At 53.0% G+C, this 13,475-nt stretch overlaps 1 protein-coding gene across 2 annotated transcripts; it reads right to left on the bottom strand.

Moving 5' to 3' along the window:
- Positions 1 to 1,658: 1,658 nt before the first annotated feature.
- On the bottom strand, positions 1,659 to 10,830 carry LOC116861818 (T-cell-interacting, activating receptor on myeloid cells protein 1-like). 2 transcript variants are annotated; one of them, XM_032848670.1, is made up of 5 exons: positions 10,728 to 10,830; positions 4,652 to 4,687; positions 4,231 to 4,521; positions 3,660 to 3,956; positions 2,190 to 2,401 (listed from the first exon to the last, which is right to left on the bottom strand). In XM_032848670.1, exons 1-5 carry the CDS (start codon positions 10,759 to 10,761, stop codon positions 2,259 to 2,261), a joined length of 801 nt encoding a protein of 266 aa, XP_032704561.1. In that variant the 5' UTR covers positions 10,762 to 10,830; the 3' UTR covers positions 2,190 to 2,258. The 2 variants fall into 2 exon arrangements, with proteins under 2 accessions (XP_032704562.1, XP_032704561.1); XM_032848671.1 differs by lacking the exons at positions 2,190 to 2,401; positions 4,652 to 4,687; positions 10,728 to 10,830 and adding exons at positions 1,659 to 1,892; positions 4,724 to 4,931.
- Between the last annotated feature and the right edge of the window lie 2,645 nt (positions 10,831 to 13,475).

Genomic DNA, 13,475 nt, shown 5'->3' with positions numbered 1-13,475 from the left:
TCTTAAGGAACTTACCAAAGTTCCTACTAATCACCACAATCATGGCCCTGTTCCTGCAGCTTGCTGTAAGCACCCTTCTTCAGCTTTGCGGTCACCCGGTGGAGGGAAGCTTGGTGTGGGCGGTGACCTCTTTCCTCCAGCTTTTTCCTTCCTTCCTCTTATGTGACCCACACGTTTTTGTGTCACGCCCACATTGAGGAAATGAAAACCAAGTAGTAGGATGTAGAACATTCTGAAAATGACAAAATTTTAAAGGTAGGGAACAAGCCCGTGGTCACAGTGGTGTTGGGGGGAGAGGTTGGGTGTGATAGTAAGGCACACCGTGAGGGACATCGTCATGGTGAGAGACTGTGCCCGTATGTTGATTATGCCAGTGGCCAGACGAATCTAAACTTGATAGAATGACCTAGAACCCTACACACTGTCCTAGGGTCAACTCTTTGGTTTTCATATTGTGGTGGACATACAACGGTGCCATCGGAGAAACTGGGTCCAGGGTGCCAGTATCTGCATTGAGTTTGCAACTTCCCGGAAATTGAACGGTTTCAAAGTAAAAGTAGGATCTGACGGAAGAGGAGACACAATCCGAAGGAGCCATGGGCAGTCACGTGAGGGAATGGGCACATCACGAACCATGAGTGGCCACGGTGTCCAGAGACTGCGGCAAGACCCGGCTATAGACCGAGCAGCTGGCATCCGGTGTGCCGGCCTGTGCCGGCTGTAAAGCCAGAGTTCTGTCCATTTCGACCACTCGTGGCCAATAGCAATGCAAGGAGGAACCCGGGAGGAACCCTGAGTTTTACTACTCGTTGGGTGGAAGGGGGAGAAATACTGAACAGCTGCCTGGACCTCCCTGAGTGTCCACCCTGAGAAAGCCTGCCGCGAGATGCACAGCCCAGGAGGAGCTCCTGCCTGCCTCCAGCACCCCGAAGGAGGCTCAGCCACGATCTGCGGAAAGACGGCGAAACGAAAGGAAGAAGACGCACTGAAGAATTACATCCACAAGAACGGTTTCTACTCTGATCAGAGCTGGGTTTTTATGAGCGTCTCTCTCAGGTTGTAAGGGAGGCGATACCAGCTCTAAAATAAGAAGGGGTATTTGTGGGGCACCTGGGTGGCTCAGTGGGTTAAGGCCTCTGCCTTGGGCTCAGGTCATGATCCCAGGGTCCTGGGATGGAGCCCCGCATCGGGCTCTCTGCTCAGCAGGAAGCCTGCTTCCCCCTCTCTCTCTGCCTGCCTCTCTGCCTACTTGTGATCTCTGTCTGTCAAATAAATAAATAAAATCTTAAGGAAAAAAAAGGGTATTTGTGAAAAAGAACAAGATTATTGACAAACAACAGATCTTGAACATGAAAATACTATGGAACATTTTACAGCTGCACCAGGAAATGAGACATGCGGGCGCACCTCGGGGGCAGCTCGGTGCCACGAAACTGAGAGGAAGTCTCCCAAATGAGGTGGAATGTTGGGACTCTGGGAAATCAAAGTCGAAAGACACGTGCGATGAGTACGGAAGTTTTAATACCCGACTCATTGGTCCAGAAGCATGAAATAGAGAATGGAGAGGAGTCAGTAATGGATACGTGGGAAGCAGTGTTTTTCCCACTTCTCAGTGGAATGACAGTTCCTACAGAAGTGACGACACAGGTTACCCAGCCTGACTCTGAAGCTTTAAGCATTTTTTCAGGTCCTCCAAGTTTATGAGGTGCGTCTTTAGGCTCCAGCCTGTCCTCTGCCCCAGGCGAAGCTGCAGCGGGAGGGAAGGTGAGTCTCGTCCGCGAGTGGTTCTCCATAGAGCAAAGAGTGCAGGTTCCGTGGGACTCAAAATCCACAGGGCTCCCCGCCAGTGCTCATCCTTCCTGGGCAGCCAGGGGCATGTGGGCAGTACAGACCTGAGGCCAGGAGAGGGAGGAAGAGGAAGGGTATTATTTCCCTGGCCTCCTCCTGCAGGCTGTCCACCAGGGGAACACCACCCCACTCCCGTCCTCCACATCTAGGGGTGTTGGGAAAAGCACGATAGAACTTGCTTGCTATCTTCTTCCACAATGGCTGGGGCTTCAACTGCTCTTTAATGGGAATGAGAAGTGGTGCTAAGTGTTCCCACAACAAACAGGACAGTCCCCTGTGATGAAGAACTATCCCATCCAAAAGGCCGTCTGTGTCTATGTTGAGAACCACAAGAAGTCCCATGGTGGAGTCTGGTGCTGAGAGAGCCCGTGTCGCGACACCAGCCCAAAGAAGAGACGCGCTCAGCTGTTTTATGTGGATCCACGTGGAGACTCCTTCTGGCCGCACCAGGCTTCCGCCACGAGAGCCCCCATAATCACCACAATCACGGCAGCCAGACCCAGTCGGATGAGGTTGCCCGAGGTGTAATCCCGGGACGCTGCCCCTGGGGGAGCTGGGAGAGAGGAGAGGATGAGCAGCAGCTGGAAAGGAGCATCCCTCCTTCCCACGCGGACCTGCCCGGTGTGACTGTCCTGCACCCGCTGGTGCTTCCTGGTCAGTGCTCAGCTCTACCTGCCCTGAGGCTGTCGTCACTCAACACAACATGGGGTTTCCCGGAGAGCTGTAGTGGCCCTTCCCTGGTCTCCTTCCCAGTCCCTCTGCCTTACCGCTCCCCCTTCCTGTCCTTGCTCGCCATCTCCTTTCCACCCTCCTGCACTGCCCTTTCCCCTTCTCCCTCCTCGTAGTAGGAACCAGGCTTAGCAGCAACCCCAAAACCCACCGTTGCTGCACAGAGAACGGAAGTCGTTCAGGGGCTGCGTCTGCTCCCCTCCTCATAGCAAGACTTATTCTGTGCAGCCAGTGAGCCCAAGAAAATTCCAGCTTAGTAGCTGGGCGTCGGGACCACCGTGCGTTTCATTTCAGCTTCCCCCAAGAAGAGCTTGGGCTCGCCATTGGCCCTGGTTCCCAGAGGGAACCGGCATCTGACTCCTCCAGCTCACACACGCCAGGAGCGCAGAGTTCGCGTCTGAACCCATCAGCAGCAACGCTCCCCGGAGACAGAGTCCGTGGGGAGAGGCCCGTGAGGACACCGCCAGGCCCAGGATGCCCTCTGCACCTCTCGGCACTGCCCGCCCTCAGCTTGCGTCCTAACTACAGAAGGTTCGCTGACCACAGTGCACACGCAAACATGCACAAGGCCGAGGACGCGGGCGCAGCCTCCCACGAAGCAGCAAGTTTAGAAGATACCGCAGCTGTGTCACGACAGCAGGCGGCCGGGGAGCAGCGTGTTCCAAGACTGAGAAAGGTAATGCCATGAAGTTGCCGTCAGCAGGATGGACCACAGGTCTTGGGGACGCCCGGGGTGGCAGAAGGGGCTCTAGAGGGGGTGGGATGTGTCGTTTGGAAGAACAAGCTGAGAAAGTCTCCAAGAAGGCCAAGCAACAAAGGCCAAAGACTAGAAAGTAGGAAAGGAGAGATTTAAAAAGGAGATGATCAGGAAGGCGAAGGAGAAACAGGAATCCGAAAGTAACAGAAGAAATGCTCTCCGGTTAAAAAAAAATGTTGCACACCTTAAACTAACACAGTGTTATAAGTCAGTTATAGGTCAAGAAAACTCAAGAAAACCAATAAGATAGTCAAAATAAGAACAAACTAATTAGGAAATTAATTAAAATTTTAAAATGCCCTAAGAAAATCATACAAAACCTCACCTGTCACCCGGATCTCCAGATGATCGCTGGGCTTGGAGGCCCAGAAAGGAGTGGTGGTCTGGAAGTACACACAACTGTAGTTCCCGGTGTCACCAGCTGTCGCATTCTGGAGGGAGAAGTCTGTCTCCTTCTCTACTGGACCCTCGAGCTGAACGGGCCCTGCTGCTCCTGCCTTCAGTAGAGCAAACATTATAGTCTCGTAAACATTGGCTGCCGTCTGGCACCTCAGGGTCACGGTGTCTCCTGCGGTCACCTCACCCCTTTGGTGGGCTTGCAGGGAAGGTTTAGGAAAATTTCCTGGAAGAGAAGGAGGGCTCCAAGGTCATGGGGAGAAGCCCGGCGTCCTCCACCCACCCTTGTTCTCCTAACAGGGGTTCCTGCCACGTCGGGGAAGTGACAGATCCCTGATCTCACCCTCTTTCCACTCTGACAGCGGGAAGGCAATTTCCCTTTCAAGCCCTGGCTCTTTCTGTTCTGTGTCTCTCCGTCTCCCCTGCCCCCTCCCTCCCTCTGTTCCTCCCCCACACCTGTCCCTGCAAGACCCTGTGTCCCTCCGAGGCACCCTCCTCACCTGTCACCAGTAGCAGGAGGACGTCACTGGGCTGTGAACGTGTGCGTGGGGGCCCCCGTCTGTAGTACTCACAGGTGTACTCTCCAGCATTGCTGAATTGTAGGTCAGTGAGGTGAAATTCAGCCGGCCCATCTGTGGAAATCCATGATTGCACAGACTCCAAAGGAACTTTTCCCTTTCTGAGAACAAAGTTGACATTCTTGGTAGAAGTCTGGCATTGCAGCGTCACATTACTCCAGCGAGGCATCACCGAGCTGGGCCAGGCCCTGAGGGAGGGCTTGGGAAGGGACTCTGGAAGGAAGCAGAGATCAGGATGGGGTTTGGTGCCCTTGTCTGCTCCCAGAAAACCCCTTGAAGGAAAGAGAAGTGATATGGGGAGTTTGGAGTGAAGGAGAAGGAGGGTCTGTCTGAGGGATCTCACCATTGGTCCCCCTGCTTCCTTGGCCAGCACACAGCCCTGCAAGAGAACCATCCATGAGACATGAGCACCCGCCCGGAGCCCGTCCCGCGGGGCCTCCCGGGGGCTGCCACTGAGAAGGGACCCTGGAGGTCAGGCCTCTGGGGCTTCTCATTTCCCCACAGTGGCCTGTGGCTCCAGCTCTGCTCTCGGCTCCTTCCTCGCTTCTCCCAGAAGGTCTCCTGTGCAGCTCGCTCCTCCCACGGCCCCAGGACCTGTCCTGGTTCCCCGGATGTCCACAAACCCCTCTGTTCGCAGCTACCGTCCTGAGCCACTCTCCGTCTTGCGTTTCTCTCGAGCTGGTGTTCCAGTCTGTGGACTCCCCGCACCTCACCCTTTGGGGGTAGAAGGCAGAAACCGTGGGAAAGATGTGGGAGCACAGGACTGGAGTGGGAGCCTAGCCCACCTCTGAAATTGTTGGAGACCCTGCGTGGCACCGAGGGTCTGCCGACGGTCTCACGTGCGCCGGGAGCAGCCCCTGCCGAAGGCTGGCGGGTGCTGCGATGACAGTTTACAACTAAGCTCATAGAAGCTGTGCACCTCGCACCTCGGGAGCCACAGGATGTCACTGCCTGTGAGCAGCTGGCCTGCGGAGCCTGTGTTCTTCCCCTCAGTGTGCCCAGCATCTGTGCAGGTCTCGGCACACGGTAGGACCTCAGCAAACGCACGCTGACGGGCTGATGAGATGCGTGCGTAAACACAGCTTCTCCGAGGATGTGACGAGAAGCAGCGTCTCCCTACCTTCCCCATCCTCCTCCCGCCAGGCCAGCTCCATTTCCAGACCTCACCAGGTCACCCATGTCCACGTGGGAGTCAGGGCTGGCTCAGAGACGGAGGGAGCTCTGTCTCTGGACAAGGCCAGTTAAGTCAGCCTCAGCCTTTAATCTAGTGAGTTTCTGATCCCATCTTTGCCATGATCTCTTTCCATCTTTTGGTACTCCAAGTAGGACAGAGGTTACTGCTTTGTCCTCTCAGACAAGCCTCAGAGAATCCCCGTGGATATCCCAGAACGAGGAGAACCTGCCTCCTCTGCTGTCCCACGCTTGGGTCCGTCTGTAGGGTACCCCACCCCCGTGGTTCCTGGCCTTGGCTGCACATTGTGCTCCCCTGGGGGGCGGGGGCACTTAGAGAGCCCAGGGCCCAGACCAAAGCATGAAAGCCTTGAATCCCAGTCACTTGGGATAGGGCTCAGGCACCAAACTTGTGAAGTTTCCAGGGAAATACAATTATTCCCCTGAGTGACCAAACCTAGAAAAACATTTCTCAAGGCTGCAGCACAGTTGTTCAAAATTCATTGTCCTAGAAAGAGACTTGCAAGCGATGGTGGGCATGAGCCTCTCTGACCCTCACAGGCACCACCAGTATTGCCCAATCGTGGTGGTTAGAATTTGGCCTGAGTTCTAAGATCTCGTTAAAGATAACATCAAACCTGTTTACGGAATTTACCGGAAGAGAGAGATTGCTCTCAGTCCACAGATACTTGGTTGGACCTATGTTTCTAAGAAATTTACCTTTTTTTGCCTGTGTGAAACAGTTTTGTGTCTTAGTTGTGAAAAGGGGGGGAAGTTACCTTTGTGTTAAAATTGCGTGGACCAATCAAAAATATTACTCTCCACGTTTTGAAAAAGCGATAACGAGCCAAAAGTTGAAGAGACCCAAGCATCCACCAGCGGACACCTGGACAGAGACCAGGTGTGTCTGTAGACAGGGGAGGACGATTCTGCCGTAAAGAGGAATGGAATTCTGATAGATGCCACAGCACCAGTGGGCTTGGAAAACATTATTCTGTGTGAAATCGGCCAAACACAGAAGGGCAAATACTGTATGATTCCACTTAGACGAAGTACCTAGAATAGGCAAATTCATGCAGACAGAACATAGAACAGAGGTTATCAGGGGCTGGGGAGAAAGAGAGGAAGAACGCTTTTCGATTAACGAGTGCAGAGTTTATGTTGGGGATGATGAAAAGGTTTCGGGTGAAGGCTGCACGTCACTGTGAATGCATTAAGTGCCACCGACCAGATACAGAGAGTTAAGAGGATAAATGTTATTTATGTGTAATGTGCTACAGTAAAATGGGGAGCATAATGGGTGTGTTTAGGGTATTGAAAACTCTCGCAGTCAGTGAATCCACAGAGAACGGAAACAGGAAAAAGGTGGGCAGAGCACGCGTCGGTGGACACCCGAATGTATTAGAGGTCCCCCGCCCTGTGCCTGGGAAGCAGCATGACCTGAACTCTGGGCCGAGCCTGTTCTCTGAGCACCAAAGCCCTGGGAGCCCAGATCTTCGTTCATCCTGCCATGCTTGGTCAAGAAGATGAGGAACCCGCGGCACAGAGCCTGTGCCCTCTCGACGGACCGCGCTGAGTGGGAAGTGGGAGTCCCTTCTCTCCGCACAGCAGGTGAGAGCCGTCTGTGAACAGCAGCCTCGTGTTGCGGCAGAGAGCAAGGGAAGGGCACGAGCTTGCGGACGACCCTGCAAAAGCCTGTAAGTTCTTAGGGACGCAGGACATCTCTGGGCTGTGTGAGATGCCCAGAGGAAGTGGGCATCTGAATATAAATTCCCGATGGCATGGACACTGCGGGGGGGATTGTGGTCAGGGCCGAGAAGTCCGTGTGGGCCCGCTCTTGGCTCATGGGGCATTCTGAGGCCTGTGGGAATTTGGAGTTAAAGCCGGCTCAGTGTGTTAAGTGTCTGCCTTCGGCTCAGGTCATGATCTCAGGGTCCTGGGATGGAGCCCCACATCAGGCTTTCTGCTCAGCGGGGAGCCTACTTCCTCCCTCTCTCTGCCTGCCTCTCTGCCTACTTGTGATCTCTCTCTGTCGAATAAATAAAATCTTTAAAAAAGAAAATTCAGAGTTTTTGCAAAACCTCCTCCATCAGCCCTCTCCTGCACTCGCCCAGACACTCAGGTCCCAACGCCTTTGAGGGAGGTGTTGTGAGGGATGTAGGAGGTGATGTAAGGAACGCTCTCTGGGGCAGCCTGACGTCCTGGGATCAGAGAACTTTGGTGGTAGGGAGGCAGTTTTATCACAAAGACCTGGTAACATCCCCCTTTTCACTTCCAAGGCACAAAACTGGTCCACATGGGGTAAAAAGGAATCTTTCAGAAACACGGGTCTAACCCCTTCCATGGCATGTGCTCTGGTAGCTCAAAGCGGGTTCAGGGCTTTGCAGAGCTGGGTCATTGGTGGTGGGACACACCCTCAGGTCACATGGGACTCATCATGGGCTCCCAGGCCCCAGCACAGCACAGCTCAGCCCAGCCTATCTCATCTCATCTCATCTCAGTCTTCAGCTCAGAAACCTCGTTGCTTAGGGGAGCAACAGGAAGTCCACTAGGAGAGACTCACTATTTCTCAAAGACAACATGAAAAAGAAAAGGTTAATCCTGGATGCCCGGGTGGTGTAGTGGGGTAAGCGTCTGCTTTCAGCTCAAGTCATGATCCCAGGGTCCTAGGATCGAGTCCCACATTAAGCTCCCCGCTGAGCAAGAAGCCTGCTTCTCCTTCTACCTCTGCTGCTCCCCTTGCTTGTGATTTCTCTGTCTCTCTGTCAAATAAATAAATAAAATCTTTGAAAAGAAAAAAAAAAGGAAAGATTAATCTCATTTTCGTGAGGAAGATCAGGAACCTTCAAAAGGTGGAAACAAGCCAGGGGACCACCAGCAAGTGGGCAGATCAAACGGGACCCATACATAAGCAGCATAGTCCTCAGCCACGAAAAGGAAAGAAAGTCTCATACGCGTGTCCAGGGAAGCTCTCCAGTCGGGCACGGGTGGAATCAGCGTCTCACTCAGCCAGAGGAGAATGAACGATGCAAGGAATGGTAGACATGAAAAGAGTGTCTTTCTGAGCAGGGACTGGTCGTGCATGCTTGAATCTGACTGTGAAAGTAATTCCAAAAGATGAGGGAAGTTGCATCGATGGGCATGTGTTCCCTGAGGCCCCACAAGGACTGTGTGCGGGAGCGGGGTCCTCAGAACTCGGTGGTGGTCGCCGTGTCCCTGCCTTCTCTCTGCACACAAGCAGCTGGGTCTTCCCAAGGCGAGCCTCTGGCGTCAGGGGCGCTCCGGGGAGGAGCCTGAGGTCTCAGGATCAGAGAACCGTGGCCAGAACAGGAAGCCGAGTGCAGAGGGCCACACGGAGGTGAGTCCTCGTCCCCTGACGTTTTGTGGCTATGACCTTTGTTTGTTTCTGGAAACCAGTTCATTCTGAGGTACAGTTCCAGCCCTGTAACTGGGGACATTCTGAACCACCCCTCTCTACATCCTCAGGCTTTTTCCAGCCTAGAGTCCTTCCAGACACGCCTCGAGTGCTCCATACCGTGGACCCCGTGCATGTGTCCCTCTTGGTTTAACGTCATGGCTGAGTGGAAACATTTTTGGAGCTCAGCAGCTCTGGGCTGAGATTTGGCTGCCCTTTGGCACAGGGGGCAAGTCTGCGCAGTCTGAGGCAAATCTCTTCAAGTGCGATTCCTCATTTGTAAAAGTGGACCTCGTTCTCTCTCGTAGGTGTTTGGGGTTTTTTGAGGGGGATGGGTCAGAGTGTTATTCCCCAAATGAGGAACACTTCCCATCCGTGTTTTGTGTGATGATTTTAGGTGGAAGGAAGGACAGTCAAAGCAGTACATGAGGCTCCCTGGGAGGCACAGTTAAGCTTCGCACTCTTGGTTTCGTCTCAGGTCGTGATCTCAGGGTGCTGGGATTGAGCCCCACACGGGTGCTCAGGGTGGAACTTGCTTGAGAGACTCTCTCTCTTCCCCCTGACCCTCCCCCAACTCTCGCACGCGCGCATGAGCACTCTCTTAAATAAATAAATCTTTTCTAAAAAGGCACTGGGGGGGCGCCTGGGTGGTTCAGTGGGTTAAGCCACTGCCTTCGGCTCAGGTCATGATCTCGGGGTCCTGGGATCGAGCCCCGCATCGGGCTCTCTGCTCACCAGGGAGCCTGCTTCCCCCCACCCCGCCTGCCTCTCTGCCTACTTGTGATCTCTCTCTCTGTCAGATAAATAAATAAAATCTTAAAAAAAAAACCAAAAGGCACTGCATGATCACATGCCGGAAGCACTCCTGTACAGCTTCGATTTGTCACCAAGAAAGTTTCCTTGAGGGACGCCTGGGTGGCTCAGTCGTTAAGCGTCTGCCTTCGGCTCAGGTCATGACCTCGGGGTCCTGGGATCTAGCCCTGAATTGGGCTCTCTGCTCAGCAGGAAGTCTGCTTCCCCCTCTCCCACTCTCTTTCCCTCTGTCTGATGTTTCCCTGCTCATGCGCTCGCTCGCGCTCTCTCTCTCTCTCTCTGTCATAAATAAATAAAATCTTAAAAATAAAAGAAAAAGCAAGATTCCTTGAATCTAGTCTCTGATCTATATGGATTGTGGCTAATTGCCTTTATATTAAGATACTGTTTATTTGTCCGAGAGCAAGCAAGCACAAGCGGGGGAGCAGCAGACAGAAGCAGAGGCAGACTCCTGGCTGAGCAAGCAGCCTGAGGCAGGACTCGATCCCATTACCCTGGGATCATGACCTGAGCTGAAAGCAGATGCTTAATCGATGAGCCTCCCAGGCACCCCGTGGCTAATTGCCCTTATAGCAAAGAACTAGCAGGTCTCAGTCTCGGAAGCTGACGAGGACCAGCGCGTGTAGTTATAATATCTTAACATTGTTTCCTTATTGTTGCGTTTACTTTATAATTCTTGTATTTGACCTGGATTTTTATTCATAGTATGGAGAGTTTGTATTGTAAGCACTTTGCTTTAAGCACAGAAGGCTGACTCTGTATGAAAAACAAAACCCATTAAGCCAATAAGAACAGGTAGCAAAGGCATTTGGCAGAAATCATGAACTTGGAACAAGAGTGAGATTTCTAAAGCCTCGGTTCAGAGGTGACAGACACATCACACTCCACGAGATTTCTGTTTCATAGTATTCGCTCGATAAACCCAAGTTGGTGTTACCTTTTCTCTTCCTATCCTCAGTCCAAACCTCTTACCAGTTCTGTTGTTTTCTATGGTCCCAACATGTTTCCCCGGGATACTTACTGAGACAGAGGACTGTCACTAGCTTAGAGATCATGGCAGCACGTCCCTGTCAGCCTCTCGATGCCTTGCTGGATTTGCCGTCCGCAGATGGGCGAGGAACTGGGCTGGCCACAGCCTTGCCCTGTGTCTAGAGCTGTGACTTTTCTGAATTTCACTTCCTCCTTCCACACTGTGTTCTGAAAACAGTGTTGGTCTTGCTGATTACAACATATTTCTTACACACTGAGCTCCATGGCGGTGGCTCACAGCAAGTCCTCCTCGGTCTCAGACATCAGGGGTCAAATGTGCGACTCCTACCAAGTGCCCGAGGCTTGAGTCTAGAGGGTTCCTCAGAGGACATGAAGGTACTCTGCTGTTGAGAAGATCGGAAAATCCTGGACAGACAGGTTGCTAGACATTGCCCACTTTTTTTTTTTTTTTTTTAGGATGTTATTGAGACAGAGCCATAGAGAGTGGGGGGGGAGGGGCAGAAGTGGAAGGAGAAGCAGGCTCCCCTCTGAGCAGGGAGCCTGATATGGGCTTCATCCCAGGAACCTGGGATCATGTCCTGAGCCGAAGGCAGATGCTTCCCCGTCTGAACCACCCAGGCGCCCCAACATTGCCCACTGTCTTAAGAGCTAAGGACTACAGTCAAATAGTTCCTTTTTCCTTTTTTTTTTTTTTTTAAGTGAACTTCCTGCCCATCACAAGTCTCGAACTCACAGCCCTGAGATCAGGAGTCGCATGCTCCACTGAGTGTGGCAGCCTGATGCCCCACCTGACAGTTCTTCCGCTGACTCTGCCAGTGAGGTTCAGTTGCTCAAGCAGGAGTGTGTGACCCAAACACCGAGTGTGGCTGGAGAAGAATACAGGAGAGCAGCTGCCTGGCATTGAAGTGGGAGTGTGTACCCCAGGCAGAAAGGATCTCTCTCCTTCCACACAACTTCCTAGTTGGACTTTCTCTCTTGAGGCAGGCATCACTAGCAAAGCCCCCAGAACCGGGAAACCCAGCATGGGTCCTTGGCTGGGGTTTCCTATTCCATGATGGGCATGATGTTAGTCCCAGCAGCAGAGCCCTCCGGAGGGTCTCACAGGAGCTGGTTTCAATCATCGTGCCAATGTTTACCAGTAAATTATGCTGAGAAGCTGGCACAGAGCCCTCCAGGACAGTTCGGATCTGGGGTTACAGAGCAACCCTACTAACCAGTGGGTTTCATCCCATGAGCAGAGGTCGGTGTCGTGGGGTACATTTGCGTGTCAGCAGAAGAGCTCAGACAATTCCTGCTGGAACAGACTTCACAGCACCGCGCTCAAATAACCAGCATGCGTGGGCCCGGCGCCACGTTCTTCACGACTTGCCGTGACTTTCGTGAGGCCACAGTCTCTGTACCCCAAATCATTTTTGTCTCCTGGAAAAACTGTGTGTGACTCACAGGCTCGCTCTTAGCCAGGAAATGAAATTATCAAAAGGTCTGAAATGACAGCTTCCCATTTTCTTTCCCCGCCCTCCCTGGTTTTGTCTCTAGGTAGCAAAGCGTGTCTCTGCCACTTACAAATCTAAGTCCCCATCCACTTACATTTTGACCAACTTGCTGAGTTCACGATGCAGGTGAACCAGTGTGCTTTGTGCCAAACCGTGTTTGGTAAAATCCAGGTGGCAGGGGCAAGTTAACTAGAAATATGTAGAGTGAGGGCAGCGGGGCGGGTTCCCTTGTGCAAAGGCATAGAGGTGGGAGAGGCAGGGGCAAGAGTTGGGACCCAGCTTCTGGAACCCAGAAAACCATCGGAGCCTCCCCCAGCAGTGGTGCAGGTGCGTCCTTGTCTCGGGCTCAGTGTGTGGAGGGTGCACATGAGGGTTTCAGCGTTTTGGTTATCTGTTACTGTAACAACCTTACCGCCAGTACGGTGGCTTCAGCCACACACCTTCACGATCTCGTAGTTTCCGGGGCCAGGAACCCAAGCACTGCAAGCAGGATCCCCCGTGGGCTGCAGTCACCACGTCAGCCAGGGCTGGGGTCTGATCTGAAAGTTCAGCCGGGGAAGGATCGACTTCTGAGCTGCACTGCTGTTCTGACACGACCCACCCGGAGTCAGCACAGACTTCGCGGCTGAGGGTGCAGGGCCCACGAGACCTCCTCGCTGCAGACACGAGCCGCAGGCTCAGGTGTTCCCGAGTCACCTGCAGCTCTGAGCCGATGTCCTAGAATACTGGAGGGTCCTGTACTCCTGTCAGGTGCATGAACTTGCTAGAACCACTCGAAGAATTCAAGAAAGCACTGTACTTATAATAGTTTTTATTATAAAGGATACTAATTAGGACCACCCAGTTGAAGAGACACACAGGGGAGAGTCTGGGAGGGCCCCCAAAGCGAAGCTTCCTATGTCCTCACGATGCATCACCAGCGGGCAAGCTCCCCGAATGTCCCCAGTTTTCATCAGGATTTCCTCTCACAGGTGTGATTGATTGAATCATTGCCCACATGCCCAACTCTGTCTCCAGCCCCCTGTCATCCTCAGAGGTCAAGGCTGTGATTACAGGATTGGTCTTTCTGGCATCACCAGCCCTCATCCTGGGTCACCTCACTGACATAAACCCGGGTGTGGTACGAAGCGCCCACTGCAAAGAACAAAGATGCTTCTGCTATGCGAGAGGTTCCACGCACGTCGCGTCGAGATTACCTCCCAAGAACCAAGGACTAAGACCAGCCCGATTCTTTATTATACAATGCAGGCCCACATGCGTGCTGGCAGGAGTCAGTTCCTCCCTGG

This window comes from Lontra canadensis, unplaced genomic scaffold, assembly GCF_010015895.1.
Source record: "Lontra canadensis isolate GAN:19392208 unplaced genomic scaffold, GSC_riverotter_1.0 scaffold206, whole genome shotgun sequence".
NCBI lineage: Eukaryota > Metazoa > Chordata > Mammalia > Carnivora > Mustelidae > Lontra > Lontra canadensis.
This window is presented reverse-complemented; position numbering and strand designations above follow the sequence as displayed.

Excerpts from the sequence above, each read along its gene's own strand:
- LOC116861818 (XM_032848670.1), bottom strand. The coding sequence starts at position 10,761 with ATGATCTCTAAGCTAGTGACAGTCCTCTGTCTCA. Across the intron at positions 3,957-4,230 it reads CCTCCTGCTACTGGTGACAG|GAAATTTTCCTAAACCTTCC; the intron begins GTGAGGAGGGTG and ends CTTCTCTTCCAG. Across the intron at positions 2,402-3,659 it reads TCTGGAGATCCGGGTGACAG|CTCCCCCAGGGGCAGCGTCC; the intron begins GTGAGGTTTTGT and ends CCTCTCTCCCAG.